General features: G+C 44.1%; 6 protein-coding genes across 10 annotated transcripts; 3 read left to right on the top strand and 3 right to left on the bottom strand.

Annotated features, from left to right (window-relative positions):
* The first annotated feature begins 64 nt into the window (after nt 1-64).
* LOC108152503 (dynein intermediate chain 3, ciliary) lies at nt 65-3,487 on the top strand. The gene is made up of 5 exons (XM_017281886.2): nt 65-2,352; nt 2,414-2,592; nt 2,653-2,890; nt 2,950-3,173; nt 3,250-3,487. The coding sequence occupies exons 1-5, from the start codon at nt 1,282-1,284 to the stop codon at nt 3,266-3,268; spliced, it is 1,731 nt and encodes a 576-aa protein (XP_017137375.1). The 5' UTR covers nt 65-1,281; the 3' UTR covers nt 3,269-3,487.
* A 148-nt stretch (nt 3,488-3,635) lies between these two features.
* Nucleotides 3,636-6,544, top strand: LOC108152505 (2-(3-amino-3-carboxypropyl)histidine synthase subunit 1). 3 transcript variants are annotated; one of them, XM_017281888.2, is made up of 3 exons: nt 3,636-3,735; nt 4,781-5,579; nt 5,654-6,544. In XM_017281888.2, exons 2-3 carry the CDS (start codon nt 4,785-4,787, stop codon nt 6,251-6,253), a joined length of 1,395 nt encoding a protein of 464 aa, XP_017137377.1. In that variant the 5' UTR covers nt 3,636-3,735; nt 4,781-4,784; the 3' UTR covers nt 6,254-6,544. The 3 variants fall into 3 exon arrangements, with proteins under 3 accessions (XP_017137377.1, XP_017137378.1, XP_017137376.1); XM_017281889.2 differs by having other exon boundaries at nt 3,642-3,725; XM_017281887.2 differs by lacking the exon at nt 3,636-3,735 and adding an exon at nt 3,794-4,487.
* Nucleotides 6,545-7,360: 816 nt separating this feature from the next.
* LOC108152071 lies at nt 7,361-9,454 on the bottom strand. 2 transcript variants are annotated; one of them, XM_017281095.2, is made up of 4 exons: nt 9,227-9,454; nt 8,639-9,170; nt 8,432-8,583; nt 7,361-7,957 (listed from the first exon to the last, which is right to left on the bottom strand). In XM_017281095.2, the coding sequence occupies exons 1-3, from the start codon at nt 9,369-9,371 to the stop codon at nt 8,451-8,453; spliced, it is 810 nt and encodes a 269-aa protein (XP_017136584.1). In that variant the 5' UTR covers nt 9,372-9,454; the 3' UTR covers nt 7,361-7,957; nt 8,432-8,450. The 2 variants fall into 2 exon arrangements, with proteins under 2 accessions (XP_017136584.1, XP_017136583.1); XM_017281094.2 differs by having other exon boundaries at nt 7,361-8,583.
* Nucleotides 9,455-9,730: 276 nt separating this feature from the next.
* LOC108152072 (biogenesis of lysosome-related organelles complex 1 subunit 6) lies at nt 9,731-11,857 on the top strand. The gene is made up of 5 exons (XM_017281096.2): nt 9,731-9,910; nt 9,966-10,184; nt 10,256-10,340; nt 11,103-11,189; nt 11,301-11,857. Exons 1-5 carry the CDS (start codon nt 9,885-9,887, stop codon nt 11,403-11,405), a joined length of 522 nt encoding a protein of 173 aa, XP_017136585.1. The 5' UTR covers nt 9,731-9,884; the 3' UTR covers nt 11,406-11,857.
* LOC108152069 (major facilitator superfamily domain-containing protein 6-like protein A) lies at nt 11,513-15,948 on the bottom strand. 2 transcript variants are annotated; one of them, XM_017281092.1, is made up of 6 exons: nt 15,885-15,948; nt 14,511-14,649; nt 13,611-14,442; nt 13,086-13,553; nt 12,843-13,026; nt 11,513-12,245 (listed from the first exon to the last, which is right to left on the bottom strand). In XM_017281092.1, the coding sequence occupies exons 1-6, from the start codon at nt 15,946-15,948 to the stop codon at nt 12,172-12,174; spliced, it is 1,761 nt and encodes a 586-aa protein (XP_017136581.1). In that variant the 3' UTR covers nt 11,513-12,171. The 2 variants fall into 2 exon arrangements, with proteins under 2 accessions (XP_017136581.1, XP_017136580.1); XM_017281091.2 differs by lacking the exon at nt 11,513-12,245 and having other exon boundaries at nt 12,344-13,026.
* An 899-nt stretch (nt 15,949-16,847) lies between these two features.
* On the bottom strand, nt 16,848-18,722 carry LOC108152070 (general transcription factor IIE subunit 1). The gene is made up of 3 exons (XM_017281093.2): nt 18,600-18,722; nt 17,325-18,538; nt 16,848-17,259 (listed from the first exon to the last, which is right to left on the bottom strand). Exons 2-3 carry the CDS (start codon nt 18,418-18,420, stop codon nt 17,066-17,068), a joined length of 1,290 nt encoding a protein of 429 aa, XP_017136582.1. The 5' UTR covers nt 18,421-18,538; nt 18,600-18,722; the 3' UTR covers nt 16,848-17,065.
* Between the last annotated feature and the right edge of the window lie 825 nt (nt 18,723-19,547).

Raw genomic sequence — 19,547 nt, 5'->3', positions numbered from 1 at the left:
GCAAGGATCTTGTGATCTAGGATCAATATGAAATAACATACTGAGGTCGAGAAGTGGTATATAGACCTTTTTACGACACGCCAAATGAACTGCCACAAACGCGAGAGCATAAGCGATTATATTTTCAAGAAGGAATGAAGCAAGAATCGAGTACTATATTGAGAGACTATTTTTTTTAAATACCAGTACGCAACCGCGCATACTAATACGAGTTTAATTCGCCTATCTGTTAATTTTAAGCCAGCGAAATACACATTTTCGTATGAATTTTGATCGATCTATTGTAGGGTTTAAGTGTAGTTTCTTTTAACAGCTGCTTTTGGTGCTAAATCTTGTTATAAGTTCCAATCAACCAATCTAATCCAATCAAATCAAATCAGCCTGGTTTCCCAATCCGATTCGTTCCGACTTGAAGTAGAGAAGAGAAAAACCATGTGATGTTGCAAGGAAGCAAAGCTAGAAACGAATACACCTACCTAAACGATAAAAGAAATCTCCACGCGATATGCCGTCAGCAATGCTATACGTACATACATATATTATACATAAATATTAGAGATCCTCGCCAGTTAAATGTAAGTTTATGGAAAGTCAGATCAGCGTGTAGAAAACCCCCCCTCCCTTAAACCCTAAGGGAAAGCAGAAGAAAATTGTTTCCCAGTCAACACAACACACCACTCAAATTCTTGAAAGAACAGAAATGAGTATTATGTTGAATGTGTATAGGATAGCATAGCACCCCTACCCTACCCCCTTACCCTTCCCCCTGTACAATATATGTGTGTGTTGTTCGGTCCCCATTACCTATTATCTATTACTATTACTATTACTACTGTAAGTACGAAAGTTTTAGCATTCTAATGTTTTTTTGCAACCATTTCTATGGGAAACAAATCTCTTATTTTACGTTTAAAATAAAGTCTTAAAATATCTGTGGATCAAGAGAGTTTTTTGAATTGGAAAATGTCCAATCAAAGAAAAAAAACTGCCTGCCTGATTACAGGATGGATAATGGTTCCTAAAACTGTTCGAAATTGGGAAAATAATACTAAAAGTTCGTCATTATATTAATCGCAAATGTTGCACAAAAGGAACAGCTGAGTTGAATCCAACTGAGCATTCGTTCGTCTGAGCTGTGCAGAAAGGCAGTTGCCCCAAGGACCATTGGGTCTATCGACCAAACAATCCGTTGCCATGAATCCCATCAGTTCTTATTTTATATCGAACCGACCAGGCAAAGCATCTGTCGTGGCTGCAAAATCGAAAAGTTTTGGTTAAAAAATGGACTTTATTTTCAAAAAAGAACGCCGCTCCTTTGGGGCACGCGTACAGTTCGAGGACAAGGATGAGGTGGTGTTCAGCGAGAACTCGAATCCCGAACTGGTGAAGAGCTTCATACTGAAGAACCCGGTCGACCGGGTTACACAATATGCGGGCCAGACATCGCTGAGCGTGGCCAATACGGAGAGGGCCACGTATAAGAGCACTGGGATAACACACAATGAGGGCGGCTGGCCGAAGGACATCAACATGCACGATCCGGAGCAGACGGTGCGCTACAAGCGCAAGATCGAGAAGGACGAGAACTACATTACGCAGGTGATGAATCTGACCAAGCCCATGGAGCACTATATACACCAGAACAACGCCGTGAACATATACGAGAACTACTTTGAGAACTTGGACCCGGCCCCGCTGCCGGAGCCGTGCAAGTCTCGCACGGTTAATGTTTACCGCGATCCGAACCCGATCAAGGTGCCGGTGAAGCACTTGTCCTGGTCTCCTGATGGCGGCATTAAGATGGCTGTCAGCCACTGCGACATGAAGTTTCAGGGCGACAAGACCGGGCAGAAGTGCAACTCGTACATTTGGGAGGTGGAGAATCCCAATGAGCCATTCCTGACGCTGGAGCCGAAGGTGCCCTGCGTGTGTCTCGAGTACAACCAGAAGGATCCGACCAGCCTGGTGAGTGGCATGTACAATGGACAGGTGGCGGCCTGGGACACGCGCCACGGCAAGCATCCGGTCATGATCAGCGAACGTGAGGTGTGCCACCGAGATCCGGTCAACTCGGTGCTGTGGAACAACTCGAAGAGCGGAACCGAGTTCTTCTCCGGTGGCTCCGACGGGCAGGTGTTGTGGTGGGACACGCGGAAGCTCAGCGAGCCACTCGACAGGCTGCTGATGGATCCAGTCAAGAGCGACGAACAGGACCTGTCGCGCTCCTACGGAATTTCTGTTTTAGAGTACGAGACCACGATACCGACCAGATTCATGGCGGGAACCGAAATGGGCATGTTGTTCTCGTGCAATCGCAAGGGCAAAACGCCTACAGAGAAGATCCAAATACGGGTAAGTTCGAGAAGAGTCGTCGCACCCTTAGTTTTCCCTCTATATAGTCTCCGCACTACAGATGATGTGCCACTTGGGTCCCGTGTATGCCATCACCCGGAATCCGGCATTTGTGAAGAACTTTCTCACGGTAGGTGACTGGTGTGCGCGCATCTGGTCGGAGGACTGCCGCGAGAGTTCGATTATCTGGACCAAGAGCAGTAGCTCTATGCTCACCGATGGAGCCTGGAGCTATACAAAGTGAGTTTCGACCTAAGCAGGTTAGTCTCGTGCCCATCCTTATTCTTCATGCCATTCCAGGGTGTCGCAGTTCTTTATTACGCGCATGGACGGCGTGCTGGACACGTGGGACCTGCTCCAGCAGCAAAACGAGCCGATTCTGACTGTGAAGGTGTGCGATGAGCCGCTTTACTGCGTTCGGACCAACGAGAATGGAAAGTTCGTGAGCTGTGGCAGCAAGCTGGGCGCCACCTTCCTTATCGAGGTCTCCGACAACATGGTGATGTCGGCCAAGAACGACAAGCCCCTGTTGACAGCGGTAGGATCCAACTAGCACCAATCTATCTACCAAATTGTAATTCTCTAACTGTTGTGCAGATGTTCGAGCGCGAGAACCGCCGCGAGAAAATCCTGGAGGCCAAGTCGCGGGAGAGCAAGCTGAAGGTGAAGGCCAACCACGGCCAGGATCAGGCAGACATAACTATGCTCAATGGAAAGGTCAACATGGCGCCCTTTGCCAGCGCTTGCGAGCAGGCGGCCAGTGAATACTTTGCCGCTGTGGAACAGGAACGCATGCGACGACTGCCCGGTGGCAAGCGTAGGTGAACAAAGCAGCTTCGCCCGGTCCTTGGTTGTGGAATTTTCACTAATCTATCTTTAATTTTCTTTACCTTTCAGAGGATGCGGAGGAGGCTGATGTGTCAGAAGCAGAGAGCTCGAAGCTATAGATCTAAAACGCTTAAGATGTAATATGAATATCCATTGTAACACATAGTACATTTTTTTTAATTATTTAAATCTGAACGAAATAAGTGTTGTACAAGACAAGACCGGCTGAAGCTGTGCTCTTTCGTTCACGAGCTGAATCAGTTCAAAGATCAAAAATGTATGAAATAAATGTACAAAGTGATAAATATCTAATTTCTCGTTGGGAGATTTTTTTCCACAACCTTATTAAGTGCTCTTAATTAATTTTCTAGACCCCAAAATCCTATTTTTTCTAATACTTTACATCGATGACAGCGATCTATCGCACAATTCCAAAACCATCGATACTATCGGAATGTCATCGATGTTTGAACTGAGGGCATATGTACTTTCACACGCGGTTTTGTTGAACAATTTGTAAATAAACGTAACAACCTTCGTCAGTTGTAAGTAATTGTAAGTGCGGTTTTAAAAAAAAACTAAAAAAAAGTAGCACCCAATTCAAAAATAAACAGTTCAAAATTCAAGAGGAAAAATAAGAGAACGTGCCAAAATAACACTCGACAACACCATATCTAACAGCTGTGCGGCGGGACTATTTCATAATCCAATCCCCTTCTTATCGCGTTGTAACAACAAATTGGAGTGAAGGGCAAGGGCAAACTAGAATTTCATATGCTATTCCTCCAATTTTCACCGATGCAAACCATTTCAATTGATCCGACAGAGTGTAGTGGAGACACCAACCCTGCAACCTTGCCTTGTTGCACACTGTGTGGCCTACGTGACTCAGAAACAGTTATCAATGGCGCAACGTGCGAGTATACGAAAGTTCAGTGACCAATTTTCTGTGCAGCAGCAGCAGCAGCAGGCGCAACCCCCGAACCCAGACAGCACTTAACGTTCACGCGGCATAGAAGCTAGAAGTTGGCACTCGTTTGAAATCTCTCATTGCTTGATAGTCAGTCTGCTCCTGTTAAATAACAAGTGAATGTATGAATGAGAGAAATAAATAAATATAGACCGGGCGTACTCTCGCACGCGACCATATTATAAATATAATAGTACTGTTCAGTCGTCAGTGATTATCGTATACCTTTTGCTCGCTTTGGCTACAGGGTATTTACAACAAATAACAGCCAACCGTAAATGCAACGAACCTTGGCGCGGCTCTGATTTGAAAGTTGCTGCAAAAAGTGATTCTAAAGGTGGGTTTCGCCTGAGTCATTCGCTTTGTGTTGTCGCTTTGTGTGCTAATTATAAGATTTCGGGTTTTTGTTCCGGTTGCAGTCGGGCAATAGTGGTAGTAGGGGGGCCTGTCCTTCCATTCCATTCGCGTCCGCAGTCACGTACGCCTGTCGAATCACATTGTCTGTAGCTTAGTGTCTGTTCGTTTGCTGAATTTGATATACGCATTTCAATTCTATTTGCTTCCGAAATACGAGAAGCTGATCGCAAACCAGCAAAATTTTCAATTGTTTAAATTTTCTCGTCTCTGCAGCACTATGTTGGACCTGATCCAACCAGGCAGCGAGCTGCTGAGCTCCAGCACAAGCAATATCAACAACAACAACAACACAAGCAGCGATGTAGTTGTGGTGCGGGCCAAACCGAAGAAGGTGTTCAAGCCAAAGGCTCGCATCAATCGCATTCCCCAGGAGCTGCTCGATGACCCCGTGCTACAGCAGGCCATCGGACGCCTGCCCGCCAACTATAACTTTGAGCTGCACAAGACCATTTGGCGTATACGTGAGATGAAGGCAAAGCGCGTGGCCTTGCAGCTGCCGGAGGGTCTGCTGATGTACGCAATGGTCATTAGCGATATCATCGAGCGCTTCACCAGCGCCGACACCGTCATCATGGGCGACGTCACCTATGGCGCTTGCTGCGTAGATGACTACACCGCCAAGGCACTGGGCGCGGAGCTTCTGGTGCACTATGGCCACAGCTGCCTGATACCCGTTGACCAGACCTGCGGCATCAAAGTACTTTACATATTCGTGGACATCAAGATCGATCCATTGCACTTCCTCGACTCTGTCAAGTTGAACTTCAAGCCAGAAGTGGGTCAAATAGCCCTGGTCAGCACGATACAGTTTGTGACCACACTGCAGGCCGCCTCAACGGAGCTGAAGGCGGCCGGCTACGATGTGATAGTGCCCCAGGCCAAGCCCCTCAGTCCGGGCGAAATACTGGGATGCACCTCGCCCCAGCTGCCGGAAACGACGCAAATGATTATCTATCTGGGAGACGGGCGCTTCCATCTCGAGTCCGCCATGATTGCCAACCCGCTGCTTAAGGTTTGTTCCTTACACTTCCCACTATACTACCCATTTGGAGGTATACTAAGATTTTCTTTCGTTGTTTCGCGCAGGCCTACAAGTACGATCCGTATGAGAAAAAGTTCACCATTGAGCAGTATGACCACGTTGCCATGCAGGATCTCCGCCTCGGTGCCGTGCAGCGCGCTAAGAAGGCACGACGGATCGGAATCATTCTAGGAACTCTTGGCCGACAGGGCAGCTCAAGAGTACACCGGTTTTTGGAGAAGCGACTGCAGGCCAAGGGAATAGAGACCACTACCATCTTGCTGTCGGAGATCTTCCCCCAGAAGCTCGCTTTGTTTGCGGACATTGATGCTTTTGTGCAGATAGCCTGCCCCCGCCTCTCCATAGACTGGGGCTCGGCCTTTAGCCAGCCTCTGCTGAATCCCTACGAACTTTCCGTGGTGCTAGGAGACGTGGAGTGGACGCCTCACAATGCTTCACCGCGCAATAGTGCATATCCAATGGACTTCTATGCCAGTGGCAGCCTTGGCCCCTGGACACCCAACTTCAAACCACCCGCCCTTGGAGAGTGCGAGAACAAGCCCTCCGCCGACTGCTGCGGCCGCTGCACGCGGGCCGAGCTAGAGAAGGACGACTCTGGCAAGGCGGCAGCATTGGCCGATTTGCTGGACTTCAAAAAGGGATAAACGCTTTGCTAACTCTGCCTCTGCCTAGCAGCCACACAGAGCCCTCCATCTCACGCGACCTACTGCTAAGATATTTAGATTTTAAGGTCGTCTGTCCAAATATAATGCTTACCTACTAATTTAGTTAGTACAAATTTGGTTATTAAGGCTTATTCTTTAGATTATTCATGTGTTCAGATCACATTTACATAAATATGCAATTTGTGTGTTCTCATTAGTATCTTTCTTAACTTATATAATTTAGTTGAATTTCTATGTTTATTTCCAATAGCGATGCAATTGTTATAATAACAGCAACAATTTACAAATTTTTTTAACATTAAAATAATGTTTAAAACAATGCCAAATGTTCAACATCTTAAACGAAAGAAACAATGCGGGATTACCTTTGCATATCATGTTCATCAAGTGATAATATAATTGTCGCATTGTCCAACCCATTACCGGGGCTTGACTTCCTGATATGACGAGCAGGAACGTTGTGAGACGCGGCAAGGGCCTCAGTATATGTACATATACAAATGTGAGTCAGTATATAAAAGCGTCTGTCTTATGCTAGCACTTGTCATGAAAAAACAAAGATGTTTCCGCAACTGTTTTTTATTCCGCTACATCTTTCTCCTCTCTCACCAACACCAGTGGTGGCTTCCCTTTCCTCCGCACTCTACACCAAGAAGAGTGTGTGAGAGAAAGGGAGAGAGCACTCGGCATGACTAAGTGTGTGAGAGAGATAGAGAGAATGAGTAAGCTCGTGGAAGGAAGGAGTAGCGTATATACTAAAATGTAATTCCTTCATTCACGATTTAATGATACGACCTAAACCAGACTCGGCAGTCTGGTAGATGGAGTCATATTCAATGATTTTGCGCTGTCACTTTTCTCTGGGATATCACAGAGACGGGCAGACATGGCTTTACACTTTATGGGTTCGGAAACGCTTCCCTCTGGGTTTTGACACATCCACCACAAAACTAGTACCCTAAACTCGTCTATAACCGGCCATAATAACTGGCATTCGAAGCCATTTACTGTCTTCGATCTTAGAGTTTATTTTTGATGGAATATTTAAGAACGGAACAGAACGTATGTATATTTTGTGTTGATAAATTTAATTTTATTGCAACAATATCACGTATATTTACAATATACACAAACAAATATGCTAAACAAATTTGAACTAAACAATTGGCTAGTTGTTTGTATGTACATATGTACAATTAATTGAACTAAAGTTGAATTAGCTAGAATTTTGATATGTCTATATACAATTGAACTATTAACTTTACTACAATTTACAATTATTTAATTCTGGCTAGTTGGCTGACACTGCAAGCGCCAAGTGGTTTGAAGCTCTGGAGTTGTTGATTCCATGATGTCTTGGATGGTCCTCGTCCACGTCATCTGCACCTCAGGTCCTGCAGAGTTTCGGCGTGTAGGATCGGATCCAGTTTGCCGGTAGCTGCCTTCGCGTCGGTCCAGGATGGATGTTGACGGTTGGAACTCATCGTTTGCAGTGCAGGTCTACTCCAGGCGGAACATGCGCTTTTATACATACGGATATACGCAGGTAGAAGCGACTACGGCGATAAACATTGAAAAGGATATTGCCTTTCTAATGACTTCGACCTTGGGGAAATGGCCGGACCGCAATTCCGTGGAAAAGATAGCCGCGAACAGAACTCGTAATTTTCAAGAAAATCGCTTCTGTCGATAGTAAGGGAGAGATGATGGTAAGTAGGTAGGTAGACTCCAGATAAAGAATTTCCAATGCATATGTTGTTTGTGTCTTTAACATTTGTTTATGGTTTTATATTATCTTATAAATAGTATAGCCAGGCATATTTTAAGGAAGCTATCCTAACATGTGTTTGCTCTTAGCATTTTGGGAGTCGCCAGATTATCAAAAAATCTTGTCAAAATTATATTACACAGCATTTAAAATATAGAATGATTTACAATTTACTTAAGAGCTGTCAGGCAACCTTTGAGGAGGCATCCTTTTGAAAATAAATACAAGATAGTAACTCTTGATACACATATTAAATGGTAAATCTATGTTTTTATAAATATTTATGAGTCATTTCCTTAAATTGCTTTTGTACATCTAGTCAGTCGAATTTTCCTTTTGACTCAGTTTTCTTAGCAGTACCAACATTCACTTTTTAAATGTATACTTACATATATTTGATCTTATATTTTACTTGTTGCCATTCGATTCTTTTTTCCGCAGAAGACAGTTTCCTCGAATTGTTTCCTTAAGATTTTGAATTACATTGAGTAGCTTCTTGCGTTCGTCTTTGAGAAAGAAGACCTCACGTCTTAGGGAGGTCCTAAAAATACACAAGATTGTAGCTATGGTCTATAACAAGGTATATAACGTCTTACACTTCATGCTCCAAATGCCTAACATAGGTGTTATCTTCTGTATGGATTATCTCCACATCTTCCATGGAGTTTGTGCTTTCAACTAGTTCTAGTTGGTAATGTATTTGGTCTTCCGAATCGTCCGGTTCTTCAGCTTGTTGGTTTGGTGCATTTTCCACAAATTCGATGAGCTCTTCCTCTGCATTTTCCACATCCAGGTGGCTCCGGCTTGCCGAGCTCTCATCCAGAGTCTCCAAGCCAGTGGTATAATCACACATCTCAACTTCTGTGATCTCATTGGCACTTTCAATTAGCGAATATGGGAGTCCACTGAAACTCTTGGCGTATTCCTGAGGGTCGTAGCTGTTTTTATTTTTGGTTCTGCTGCGCCTCTTTTTCTTGGATGGTTCTATTCTTGGCACGGGTTGGGTTCCCTTGATGGTGGGAAATGAGCCTGGCTTTAGTTTGGTTGGATTCTTCCGCGTGAACCCAAGCTCATATTGCATATTTCTTTCGAAATCTTCCGACTTGAAGTGCTCGTTGCAAATGCAGGCTGTTTGAAAAGGCATAAATGATTATTTTTCGTCAACTTTGGTGGATAAAGAATACCTGTTGAAGGGTTTATTCCATCCCGCTCGCAAAACTCGATCCATTTTTGAAGCTGGGTATTATCTTTCGGAAAATGAAAATAGCGCCACTTTTTTCTGTTTTCATTGCGATTGTTATTTCCACAATTTTTCACAGCACAACGCATTTCGAATTGGATTTGATTTGCAAATAAAATTGTTAGATGCTTTATTTACAACCAGCTGATTACCGTGTCACGACTACTGTGGTTCGAAGCTTGGCTAAGTGTCGTACTCTACTTCACTTCAAGACTGGTGTGCCTACTCAGCTGCCTACTCGACTGTAAAACCAAATTAAACTAAGGCATACATACATATATACCTCTCACTCACACTGCATACTTTCCTATACGGATTTTAGATTTGATCTTGCTGTCTGAATTTGAGGTGCAGTGGAGTACGACCATCATAAAAAACTCAGAAACTCTATAATATCAATTCTTGAACAATGACATTTTTTATTCTGTTTTATTTACTTTACATTCGCATTTATAAACTATGGTTTTGAAAGCTGATATTGGTTTGTGTAAACAAATTGCAGTGCAGTCAACTATCGATATGCACGGCGCTCAACAACACCTATTAATCAGCTGCTCAAGATTTGTTGTTTTGTTTATACTGGCTGTATTATTTTTCAAATTATGTTAAAAAGTAGCAATATTAATAGGTAATGCAATGCATTGGTTTAAGCCTTAACATTAATGGGTAATATTCCACTGCAGCGTCATCAATGAGCAGCTCGCTGCCGGTCAGACAGCCAGTGACCAAAGGAACCACCTGAACTCCAATAGGAATTCAACAGCCGACCATTCCACCTGTTGGCAAGGAAACAATCAGGATGCTTTGGGTGGCAGTCTTGCCGCAGTGCAACTGTCCGCTGGGGTGCTCCAAATAGCAGAGCCACCGCTGGACCGTGTGCGCAGCCAGCTGAGGGAACTGATGTAAGCAGTGTCATCTCGGAGTCCGAAGTTTTCCCGTTCCATTAATGATAAATGTCTGGTTTTCCGTTCAGTGGCAAGCAAAACAAGATCTACATCGACCTGTCCAAGGAAAAATACAAGCTAGACTGCAGTGAAGTAGCAAAGTTAAATGATATGGTAAGTCGGGGATGAAATCATTTTGTGGGAATCAAACTTAACACAAGATGCAAGATACTCTAATGATATACAGGGTGTCCCGCTATGTAAACAGCGAACAGCTTTGAAAGAAAACAACCGATTTTCAAAAATGAGGTATTTTTATTTAATTTGGTCCTTTACAATTTATTCAGACAGAATTGTTTGATTTACAGTAGTGCATGGCACAGCGTCTTGTTGAAACCAGTACCCGTTCAGACCTTTCTCACGAATTTCGTATTGTACAGCGTAACCTCTTCAGTTTTTACGCGTTTGTTAAGCGATCCATGGTTAAAATTGCACTGAATCGACGTTTCCAAAACTGGTCTACTCAAGTTAATCGGTTCAGAAATGTCAAAGTCATTAGATATTATTCGACGTAGGGCCATAAAAGATGGCGCACCCTGTACATATATTTAATTAATTGCTAATCGGAAGTACATTGGCATATGTCTTATACAAGGTACACTGTTCTGCAGTCTGTTCCATGGGTTTTACACACATCGTTTAATCCATAAATCAGTCCCAAAAGGCTCGCTAGCAAAGGCACAATGGTATGGGATTTTGCAATAGAGCTTAAGCATTAGGCTGTTCGGCCAACAAGACTGAACGAAATCTTATCACTGGCCATAGGCAAATGGCAATAGTCTAGGGCTGCAATCTTATCTTAAGGAAATCTACGAAACAAAGTAATAGCATTTGTAAACTGGGTTCATTTATGATCCCTTACTTTGTATGTACCAGATGAACGACGTGAAGCGCTACAAGGAAAAGCTGACGCGAGTCAAGAGGGAGATGCAGGGTATCTACCAACGTACCAAAGAGTTGAAGGTAAAAAACAATCTTTATTAGTGCATAAAAACGTAAAAAGAGAACAAAAGAACAAAAACACATGCAAGATCTCCACTTTAATTTTTATTATCTTTGAATTTCCGATTGCAGAAACGCGCCGCCAACGTGGCGGCATGCAAACAGCGTGATTACCAGCGCAAGCTCGAGAGGCAGCAGCACGAGGAGTCGCTCATTGGCGGCCAGAAGACGCAGTAGAAGAGCGACCGCTTGGCAGCGTGCAATTTAAAATAATATTTGGATTTTTCCATTAATACTATCTAAGTACTAAATACACAAACAACAGTAGAACAAAAGTTAGACCATTTGGAAAAACATATTAATAATTAATTGTATATGTGTTATGCAGCGTGTATCTGCTACGAGACGTTGGAAATTATTACATTTCTTGATTGTAATTAAGGTATAATTAAGTAAATACTTTGGAGATTTCGCAAGAACAAAGCCACATGCACGCAGAGCGAGGCCAGCGCAAGGAGCCAATCGAATACATTTAGCTATCAATATTAAATAATATAATCATATGTTAAACATTAAGATCAAGAGTGTGAGAAGCAATATTTAAACATTCACAGCGCCAAAAGCAGCGGCTTATTTATACTTAAATTTATAGTAAAAGTTGATCAAAAAAATGTAACACATGCATCAGCCTGCTGCACTTGTAATTCTACAATTAATTAAGAATTTTCACACTGAATCTAAGGGTAAGGTAAATGAGGGGAGTGTTTGTTTTTTTGTGAGTACACAGCATGCTCGTCGGGAGGGTTGGGGTGTGTGATTGGTTTCACATTTGTATAACTACTAAACTAAAGCACGTTTACAATACATTACAATCATCAAACAACATCCATTGAACATGCAGCATCAGAGGTGGAAAGATGTCGGAGTGGAGGATTCAGCGGAACAGTTGAGGTGTGCCTCTTTATCGGTTCTTGTAGGTGGTGTAGATGGTGGTACGATCTTCTTAGCTAACTCTACTATACTCCTGATCATTCAGCATGTGCATTGCATCTGTCGGTGCGAGATATTTGACAGTGCCTAAAAGTATCAGAACGTTTATTAGTTAAGCAATAAAATGTAAGGAAAAATAGTAATTTAATAATCAGAAATGAGATTCGATTCGAATGATATTCAAATTGTTATTTTTTTGTTTCGTTTCGTTGCGTTTTTTTTTTTTTTGTTTTGTTTATTGAGTTACAATATCCAATGGCCATTTATTTAAAATTAAAAGATCATCTCGATGATCGTGTAAGTTCATTTCGAGCAATATCATTTAACGCTTCTTGTCTGCGCGTGAGAGAGCGTCTATATGTAGTCTAGTAAATTGCATATATGGCGGATTTACAGAGGAAATCAATACGTTTTTGTAGCTTCATTCAAGTCGTTCCAAATGTTAAGCACTTTTGCCACATTTTCGGTAGTATATATATACTTTAGTATAGCTCATGCTTAATACTTTTATAAATTCATAGAGCTAACATCTAAGGGTCCCCGCTTGATCTGTTCATCAACTCAGATCGACATCGCTGAACCCGTCATTGTCTTTCTTAATTGAGCGTGCTTCAGTGTCTTTTGGCTTAGCTGCTTCCGAGGATGAAGATGCGGAGGCGGAACCGGAAGAGACCCTACCCTTACCGTTTTCATCTGTGCTGCCATTGCGCTGCAGGAACATCTGAACGGAGACATGGATAACGAATATGATGAAGGCGGCAATGCCGAAGATCTCGAAAGTGGTTCGAGGATCGGCGTTGAATAGTATGCCACCAATCAGGCTTCCCATGGAGACGCCAACGCCCTCGAATATAGCACCAACCAGACTCTGTAGAAGGCAGTGGAGTGTTAGAACCATTTCTGACCACAATGATCGATTGTACGTACCTGCATGGTTGCCTCAGTGCCGGGTGGCGCAACAATGCTGGCATAGGAGGCCATGGTGGCGTAGAACAAGCCAAAGGTGACGCCATTTAGCAGCTCTATGGGCAGTATGTACCAGGGATTCTGCAGCATAGAGTACAAAATGAAGCGCACCCCGAAGCCGAACAGCACCAGGCTCATGGCATTCACGTGCCCGATCCGCTTCAGTATCCAGCCCGACAAGAAGAAGAACGGCAGCTCGCCGCCAAAGCATTGAATGGCCATGACAAGGCCTTGCAGTGTCTTGATGGAGGTGCCGCATCCCATGAACTGCTTGTCCAGAATCTCCAGATACATGAGTAGAAAGTTCCAGATCAGCGCCGTCCCGAAGCCAATGGCCACGCACCACAGAAAGAAGATCACACAGCGCAGAGAGAGGAACATCTGGCCAACATCCTTCACTATGTTGGAAGACAAGTGTGTTTGGGTGACCTGGAATAGAGAAAGGATCGTTAGAAACGGATCTGTACGGGAGAATCTGAAACTCACCTTCAACTTTGAGGAGGCAAGGACGTCGAAGCCCATTATGACTAGCGCCATCCAGAACACAGCCGTGTAGTTCTTGTTCACATTGTCGACAGACATGTGGTCCACCAGGACGCCAGCAAGTAGCGCAAAGATTCCCCATCCAAGCGAGCCGCACAGCCGCTGCTTCCCATACAGATGATGGCGGTCGCCCAGGATGCCAAAGCAAATGGCATCGCCAATGCTCACCACCACTGCCATGCCAATCCAGCTCATTATCAACATGCCGAAGAAGAACCAGAACTGGGGCTGAGCCATTGCGCTTTGCGTGTCAATCACTGGACTTTCAGAGAGTTGCTCCTTCAGGTAGTCGTCGTGGCAGTCCATGCGGCAGCTGGCGTTGAAGTACTGCTTTCCCGCCGGACAATAGAGCGGTACGCTTTGGCCTGCCACTACGCCATGATCTTGTGGAACCATGAAGAACAGGCAGTCACCTTCCTCGACAACGTCCTTCATGTTGATGCTAGTGCCGAAGTCCAGCTGCGGATTGGTGCGATTCGCCGCACAGTTTTCCGTTTGATTCTTCAGCCAGTCCTCGCACACAATGTCCCACATGTAGGGCTGGGCGTCGCACTCCAAGTCGCAGGCGAGTGTCCGATTTCCGTAGAACGATTCCATATTCTTCTCCACGCACGCACCGTGCTCGGAGCAGTGCCTAATGCTCGACACGCCTGCATGGCAATGGAACTGGACCTCAGGCAGGGGCTTGTCTATAGCGGGTACAAACATGATCAAAAAGAACGCGATACCAGTGATCACTTGTCCACAGAGGAATAGCAATCGATGGCGATGGTAGCTGCAATGGGAATTGAGATACTTTTTAGTTGTTACCGAGTTAACGAAAGGAAAAGTTTCTCTATTTACCGATCTGCAAGGTAGCCAAAGAGCGGCTTTGCCAGCATTCCAATTATGGGCAATATCATGTACATTGTCCCCACCACCACCGGGGAATAGCCCAGCTGGTGGGCCAGAGTCGGCATGAAGGGTACAACGGGTGCGGTGCCTGGAATTAGAACATCATAACAGATAGTGAAATAGAAACAGAGCCAAATATTATATTTGATTAGCGATTGTAGGAGGGAAGAGATGTGTGTCGGAGCTGATAAGTAATTACTAATGTACATAGGCGTATTCATATTTATGCAGCTAAACCTGATATTCTATGTACATATTGCCTGTACGGCCATGTAGGGCGGCGTAAACGGGTGTTTGCTCGCATGTTTGATAAGAAAAGTGCACCGTAAACAAGTGGAATTAGACAGGCGTCTGCCGTTTGTCGTTTATTTCGTCGAAGTGGAATTAAATGTTAATTGAATTAAAAAAGTAAAAGCGAAACATTAATTGCTGAAAGTGGTTCGGCTGTCGACGGGTCTTAACTTTTGAATGGGCATCGAATGGGATGGGCGCACACGCCAGCGACAGGCGACAGGCGACAGGGACAGCGGCTGTCCACTCTCATTGCCCTGCCCTACCTCGACACAATTGGCATTTTCCGTGTGGCCTGGCCTATACTTTTGAAATAGTAGACAGTAGACAGTATTGCGGTGTTTATTTCCCATTTGGGAGGAATGTTATCGCCTGTCTGTGTTTACCACACAAGAGAGTATACTAATTTTAGTGAACTTTTTTGTTCGCACGTACAGAATAACTATAAAAGATAACCATCAAGATGGCATCTACCTCTCTACCAAAGAATTTTGGAATTGGAGTTGATGGATCGGTTCTCTATCATTGTCGCATATATTTAAAGCAATCGACTGTCAATTAGTCACATTTATTGCTTAGATCAGAGTGGAATTTCTTTCCACAGTTTTTATTCCATGTGTCTGTCCCCAAAGTACGCAACTGTTCTGCGTATACTCTGATTGAATAGCGTGATTCCAATCAAACGAAACGCTCTCACTTTCGCAGTAGAACGCAGCGTTCTTCATCTGATATAAATCAAACATAGAGCAATATGCATTAGCTTATCGGGAAAGGAGAACATTACCCATTGTTTAATGGACAATCTGTTTGCTCTGACAAGTGCGCTATCGCGGTGCTTGGCCAGCCTTATCTGCACTTTGGCCGCGAGGTTCAATGTGACTTTTACCCTTCCAAAATCTGAATTCCGCATGACAGGGGCTTTGTATGCGCGGGAGCACCTGTCGTTTGGCAGCATACTACTTAAATTAATGACTATCTGACTTTTGGGGGATGGTAATGGGTTAAGTGGGACAGGGCGGGATGGCCACTCACCGGCATTGAATAGAAAGTAATGCGCCTTCATCGGCAGCAGCTCCTTATCGATGTTCGGCTTCATTTTGGCTTAATTATGCTCAAGCTCGAACCAGCCGCTATCGAAGATCAATACTAATTGCGTGTTATTGAAATCGTCGATTGGATTGATTGGAACTCGGGTTCTCGTTTCCAGCGCGATGAGAATAGTATTACCCGGGCATAAACATTTACTTATGTACGTGCTTATATACAATGATATTGTTGGATTCACTCTATGCACTGGTGTGAGTGAGCGCGATCACGTTTCTCGAACTCCAATTGGATATCGCTGCATCAGCATTTAATGTCTCTGATGGAACTGCAGCACTTATCACCAACCGCTTTTATAATACTTTGGGAACTCTCACATTTCCATTTTCCTAAGGCTCATGCACGCCGCACCACGAGTCAGTGTCAGGTCAGTCGCGTTCGGCAAGAAAAATACAAGTGGCCGGAGTTTCAGCAGCTTTGTATATCGCATCTGTTTTCACGGACCCGTGCAAATGTGCATAGTGTTCTCGTCGTCTATCCGCTTATCTGCGGCACGTTATTTGTTGTAAGCTGGATAATACGCCCACCACCGAACATGACCAGGGCTGGCTGACTTTATTTGCAGAAAAATCAAAATAGAATTTAAAAATAAACCAAAATAGCAAACAAACAGCTGATTAGGGGTGGGAGATATCGCACACTTGATAGGTTCTAATTGTTCTAGCCGTTTCGATACGTTACCTATCGGTCGTAGCAGAAGAGATATTGAAAATGATCGGTTTTCAAAATTAAAGTAACTAAAGTATTCTTTCGTTTTTGTGCTCACAATCCTCACAATGCTGATTCAATTAACGACGGTGTTCTAGTCAAAAGAGTATCTTAAGGAGTTCTAAGGAATTTTTACACTGTTGAACTTTTTTTTTCGAAATTAAAGCAAATGAAAGAGGTTTATTTTGGGTCAATCTCTGCTTTGCAGCAGACAAAATTCTTGCTAGCAAGGTATATGTATATTTCAGGAATTTACAAACAAATTTAGGGCTCAAATCACTATGGTGATTTTGTACAATTTTTTAGTGAAACTATTGAAATTAAAGCTACAATGATACTATGCTTGTAAAGTATAGGGGCAGAGAGGTAGAAGGGAAACATTTCAAGTGCTGCAAGTGCACTTAGTCGTAGATGTGACTGTAGTGCTGCTGGTAGACGTGTATATAGTTCTCCTTCTCCTGCGGCGTCATTTGGGCTATCAGCTTGTCATCTAGCTGATCCAGGGGATGGGGCCGTCCGGCAACCGAAACAGTAGGTACATCGTCGGCTTCCTCCTCTGAGTCCGAGTTGCTGTAGTTTTCGAAGTCTAGATCGGCTGCAAGTAAATTTTACAATGAGATAGAATTCAACCTGAATCGGTGTTTAGAAAAAAGCACTTACGTATCTTGGCGTTATCAATGTCCTTCTCGTCGTCACTGGAATCGCTCGAGTTTGCATTCGATGAGTTGACGCGCATACCCTTCATGTGTGGCTCCTTCTGGCCGGGCTGCTTTTCATGCTGTAGCAGCACAGACATAATATCCTCGTTTTCCTTCCTGTTCCGGTGTCCGGATGTGCTCGACGTTGGGCCAACATCCTGCAGAGCCCCATCCGCCGCATCCGCATCGGTTATCACAGTGCTCTCCGTCATCCAAATGGGTCGCGACTTGCGCTCAACGACATTGTCGGACGTATCATCACCGCCAATGGTCACATCGACACGCGTCTCCTCAACGGCAAAGCCTTGGTTCCTCGTCGCTTCGCCGGACCACTGCATGCTGTCGGGTCGCAGGGCATTCGGTTTCGTGATACCACGTATCGTGTCAATGTCCACCGGCTCTGGTTCGAGGACTTCCGGTGCCAGCTTGATGCCCTCCACCTCACGCAGCAGATCGTAGAGTGGCTGCAGTTGCTCGTTGAAGTGGGCCAGCATCAGGCGCGAGTCCTTCTTTGGCATGGCCGCACTGTCCTCCTCTACCGAGCTGCCGCAGTACGTGCAGCGAAATTCCAGCGTGGCCATGTCGAACAGCTGGTCCGCCTCGAGATCCGTGAACGTCTTCGAGCACATCGAGCACTTGAAGCTGGCCCGGCTGGTCGCATCCCGTTCCTCTGTCTCCATACGTTTCCGCATCAGGTCCAGCTTGTACTTAACAACGTTGACAAATGTCTTGTAGTTGATAAAGTAGTAGTTGACCTTTTGCGCCTTTCCGTCCGGCCCCGTCTCCATTTTCAGCCGGATCTGGATGAATTTGTCGGTGCGCAGCGTGGTGATGCGCGCTCGGAGCTGCTTCTTCTCGAACCGCAGCAGCTCGCCAATGTCATCCTCCTTCATGCAGGGGTTCCGCACCAGCATGTCGATGATCAGGGCATCTTCCAGCGAGTAGAATCCCCGCACTACCAGCCGCGCCAGTTGCTTAAGACTGCTGGGGACCTCGGTGACATAGCGCACTTCTTTGGCCGGTGCTGCGTTCGATGCAGCAGCTGACGTCGACGACATGTCGCGAATATACCAACGCCTGTGGTGCTAGCTATTGCTATTGCAACCACGCGCTTCGCCCCGTTTTCCGCTCAACCGCAGGAGGCGTCAATATCGTTACAGGCAGCTCACAGTGTACCTACGATCGTCATTTGTTAATCGTTTCGAAGCCATATGGTACTTTTTGCTATCCTATTTACCTTGTTTCACTAGTGGTTTGTTTTTGCTTTAATTTTACAAATTCTTCAGCTGTTTTTTCGATGTGTTTTCATGGAATTTTTAGATGTTATTTATCCTGTAACCGGTGTGACCACGGATTATCGATATGGTCTGACCCTCAGAAATATACCGAAACCATGTCACAAATTTGAAAATATACCGTAAATATACTGGCGAATTATTTGTATTCAAGCTGCATCATATTCCTCGTTTTTGATATTCGGTCAAATATCACTAGTTGGCTAGGACTCTCAGCCCTGAAATCAAAATTGTATCCGATTGATCAATCAATTTCTAAAAAGACTGGTTCAATTTATGTTTTCATCTTTATGGCATAAAATATGGTTTAAGCATAAACGGTCAACAACAATTTCCACTAAATTAATGTCTTTACATGAGAACTACACGCTAACTACACATTTGCTACATGTTGACTACATTTGTATGTAATTACTAAAAGCGACATCTGAAGAGTAGGTTGAAGTACCTGAAGTACGTTTCAAAAAAAAATGTTGTCCGTTTTTTTCATATAAGCTCCATGGAAGCACCAGTGTGAAAAATCTCCGTTTTCTACTTTTTTACATGCATTTTTTTTCGACCTTTCTGAAAAATTTGAGATTTTAATGTCAAACGATCTCTGCTTTGGACAAGTGGGTGGACTCACGTCCATAACGCGTCTTAAAATATACTGGAATATACTAGAAAATACTATGAAAAGTATCAGAGTGACCTCGGACTTCGCGATAAAGTATACGGTCTGAAAATCAGAAATATACCAAAATATATACCTAAGGAAAATCGAGCTAAGCCCACTTAATCCCCCTCCATTTAAACAGGTGCACAACTTGCTGGGTATATTTTGACTTCGAAATTGGTAGATTTACGGTATATTGGTATGGTATATTTTTATCAATTTCATCAATCTATTA

Source organism: Drosophila miranda, chromosome XR, assembly GCF_003369915.1.
Source record: "Drosophila miranda strain MSH22 chromosome XR, D.miranda_PacBio2.1, whole genome shotgun sequence".
Classification (NCBI taxonomy): domain Eukaryota; kingdom Metazoa; phylum Arthropoda; class Insecta; order Diptera; family Drosophilidae; genus Drosophila; species Drosophila miranda.
This window is presented reverse-complemented; position numbering and strand designations above follow the sequence as displayed.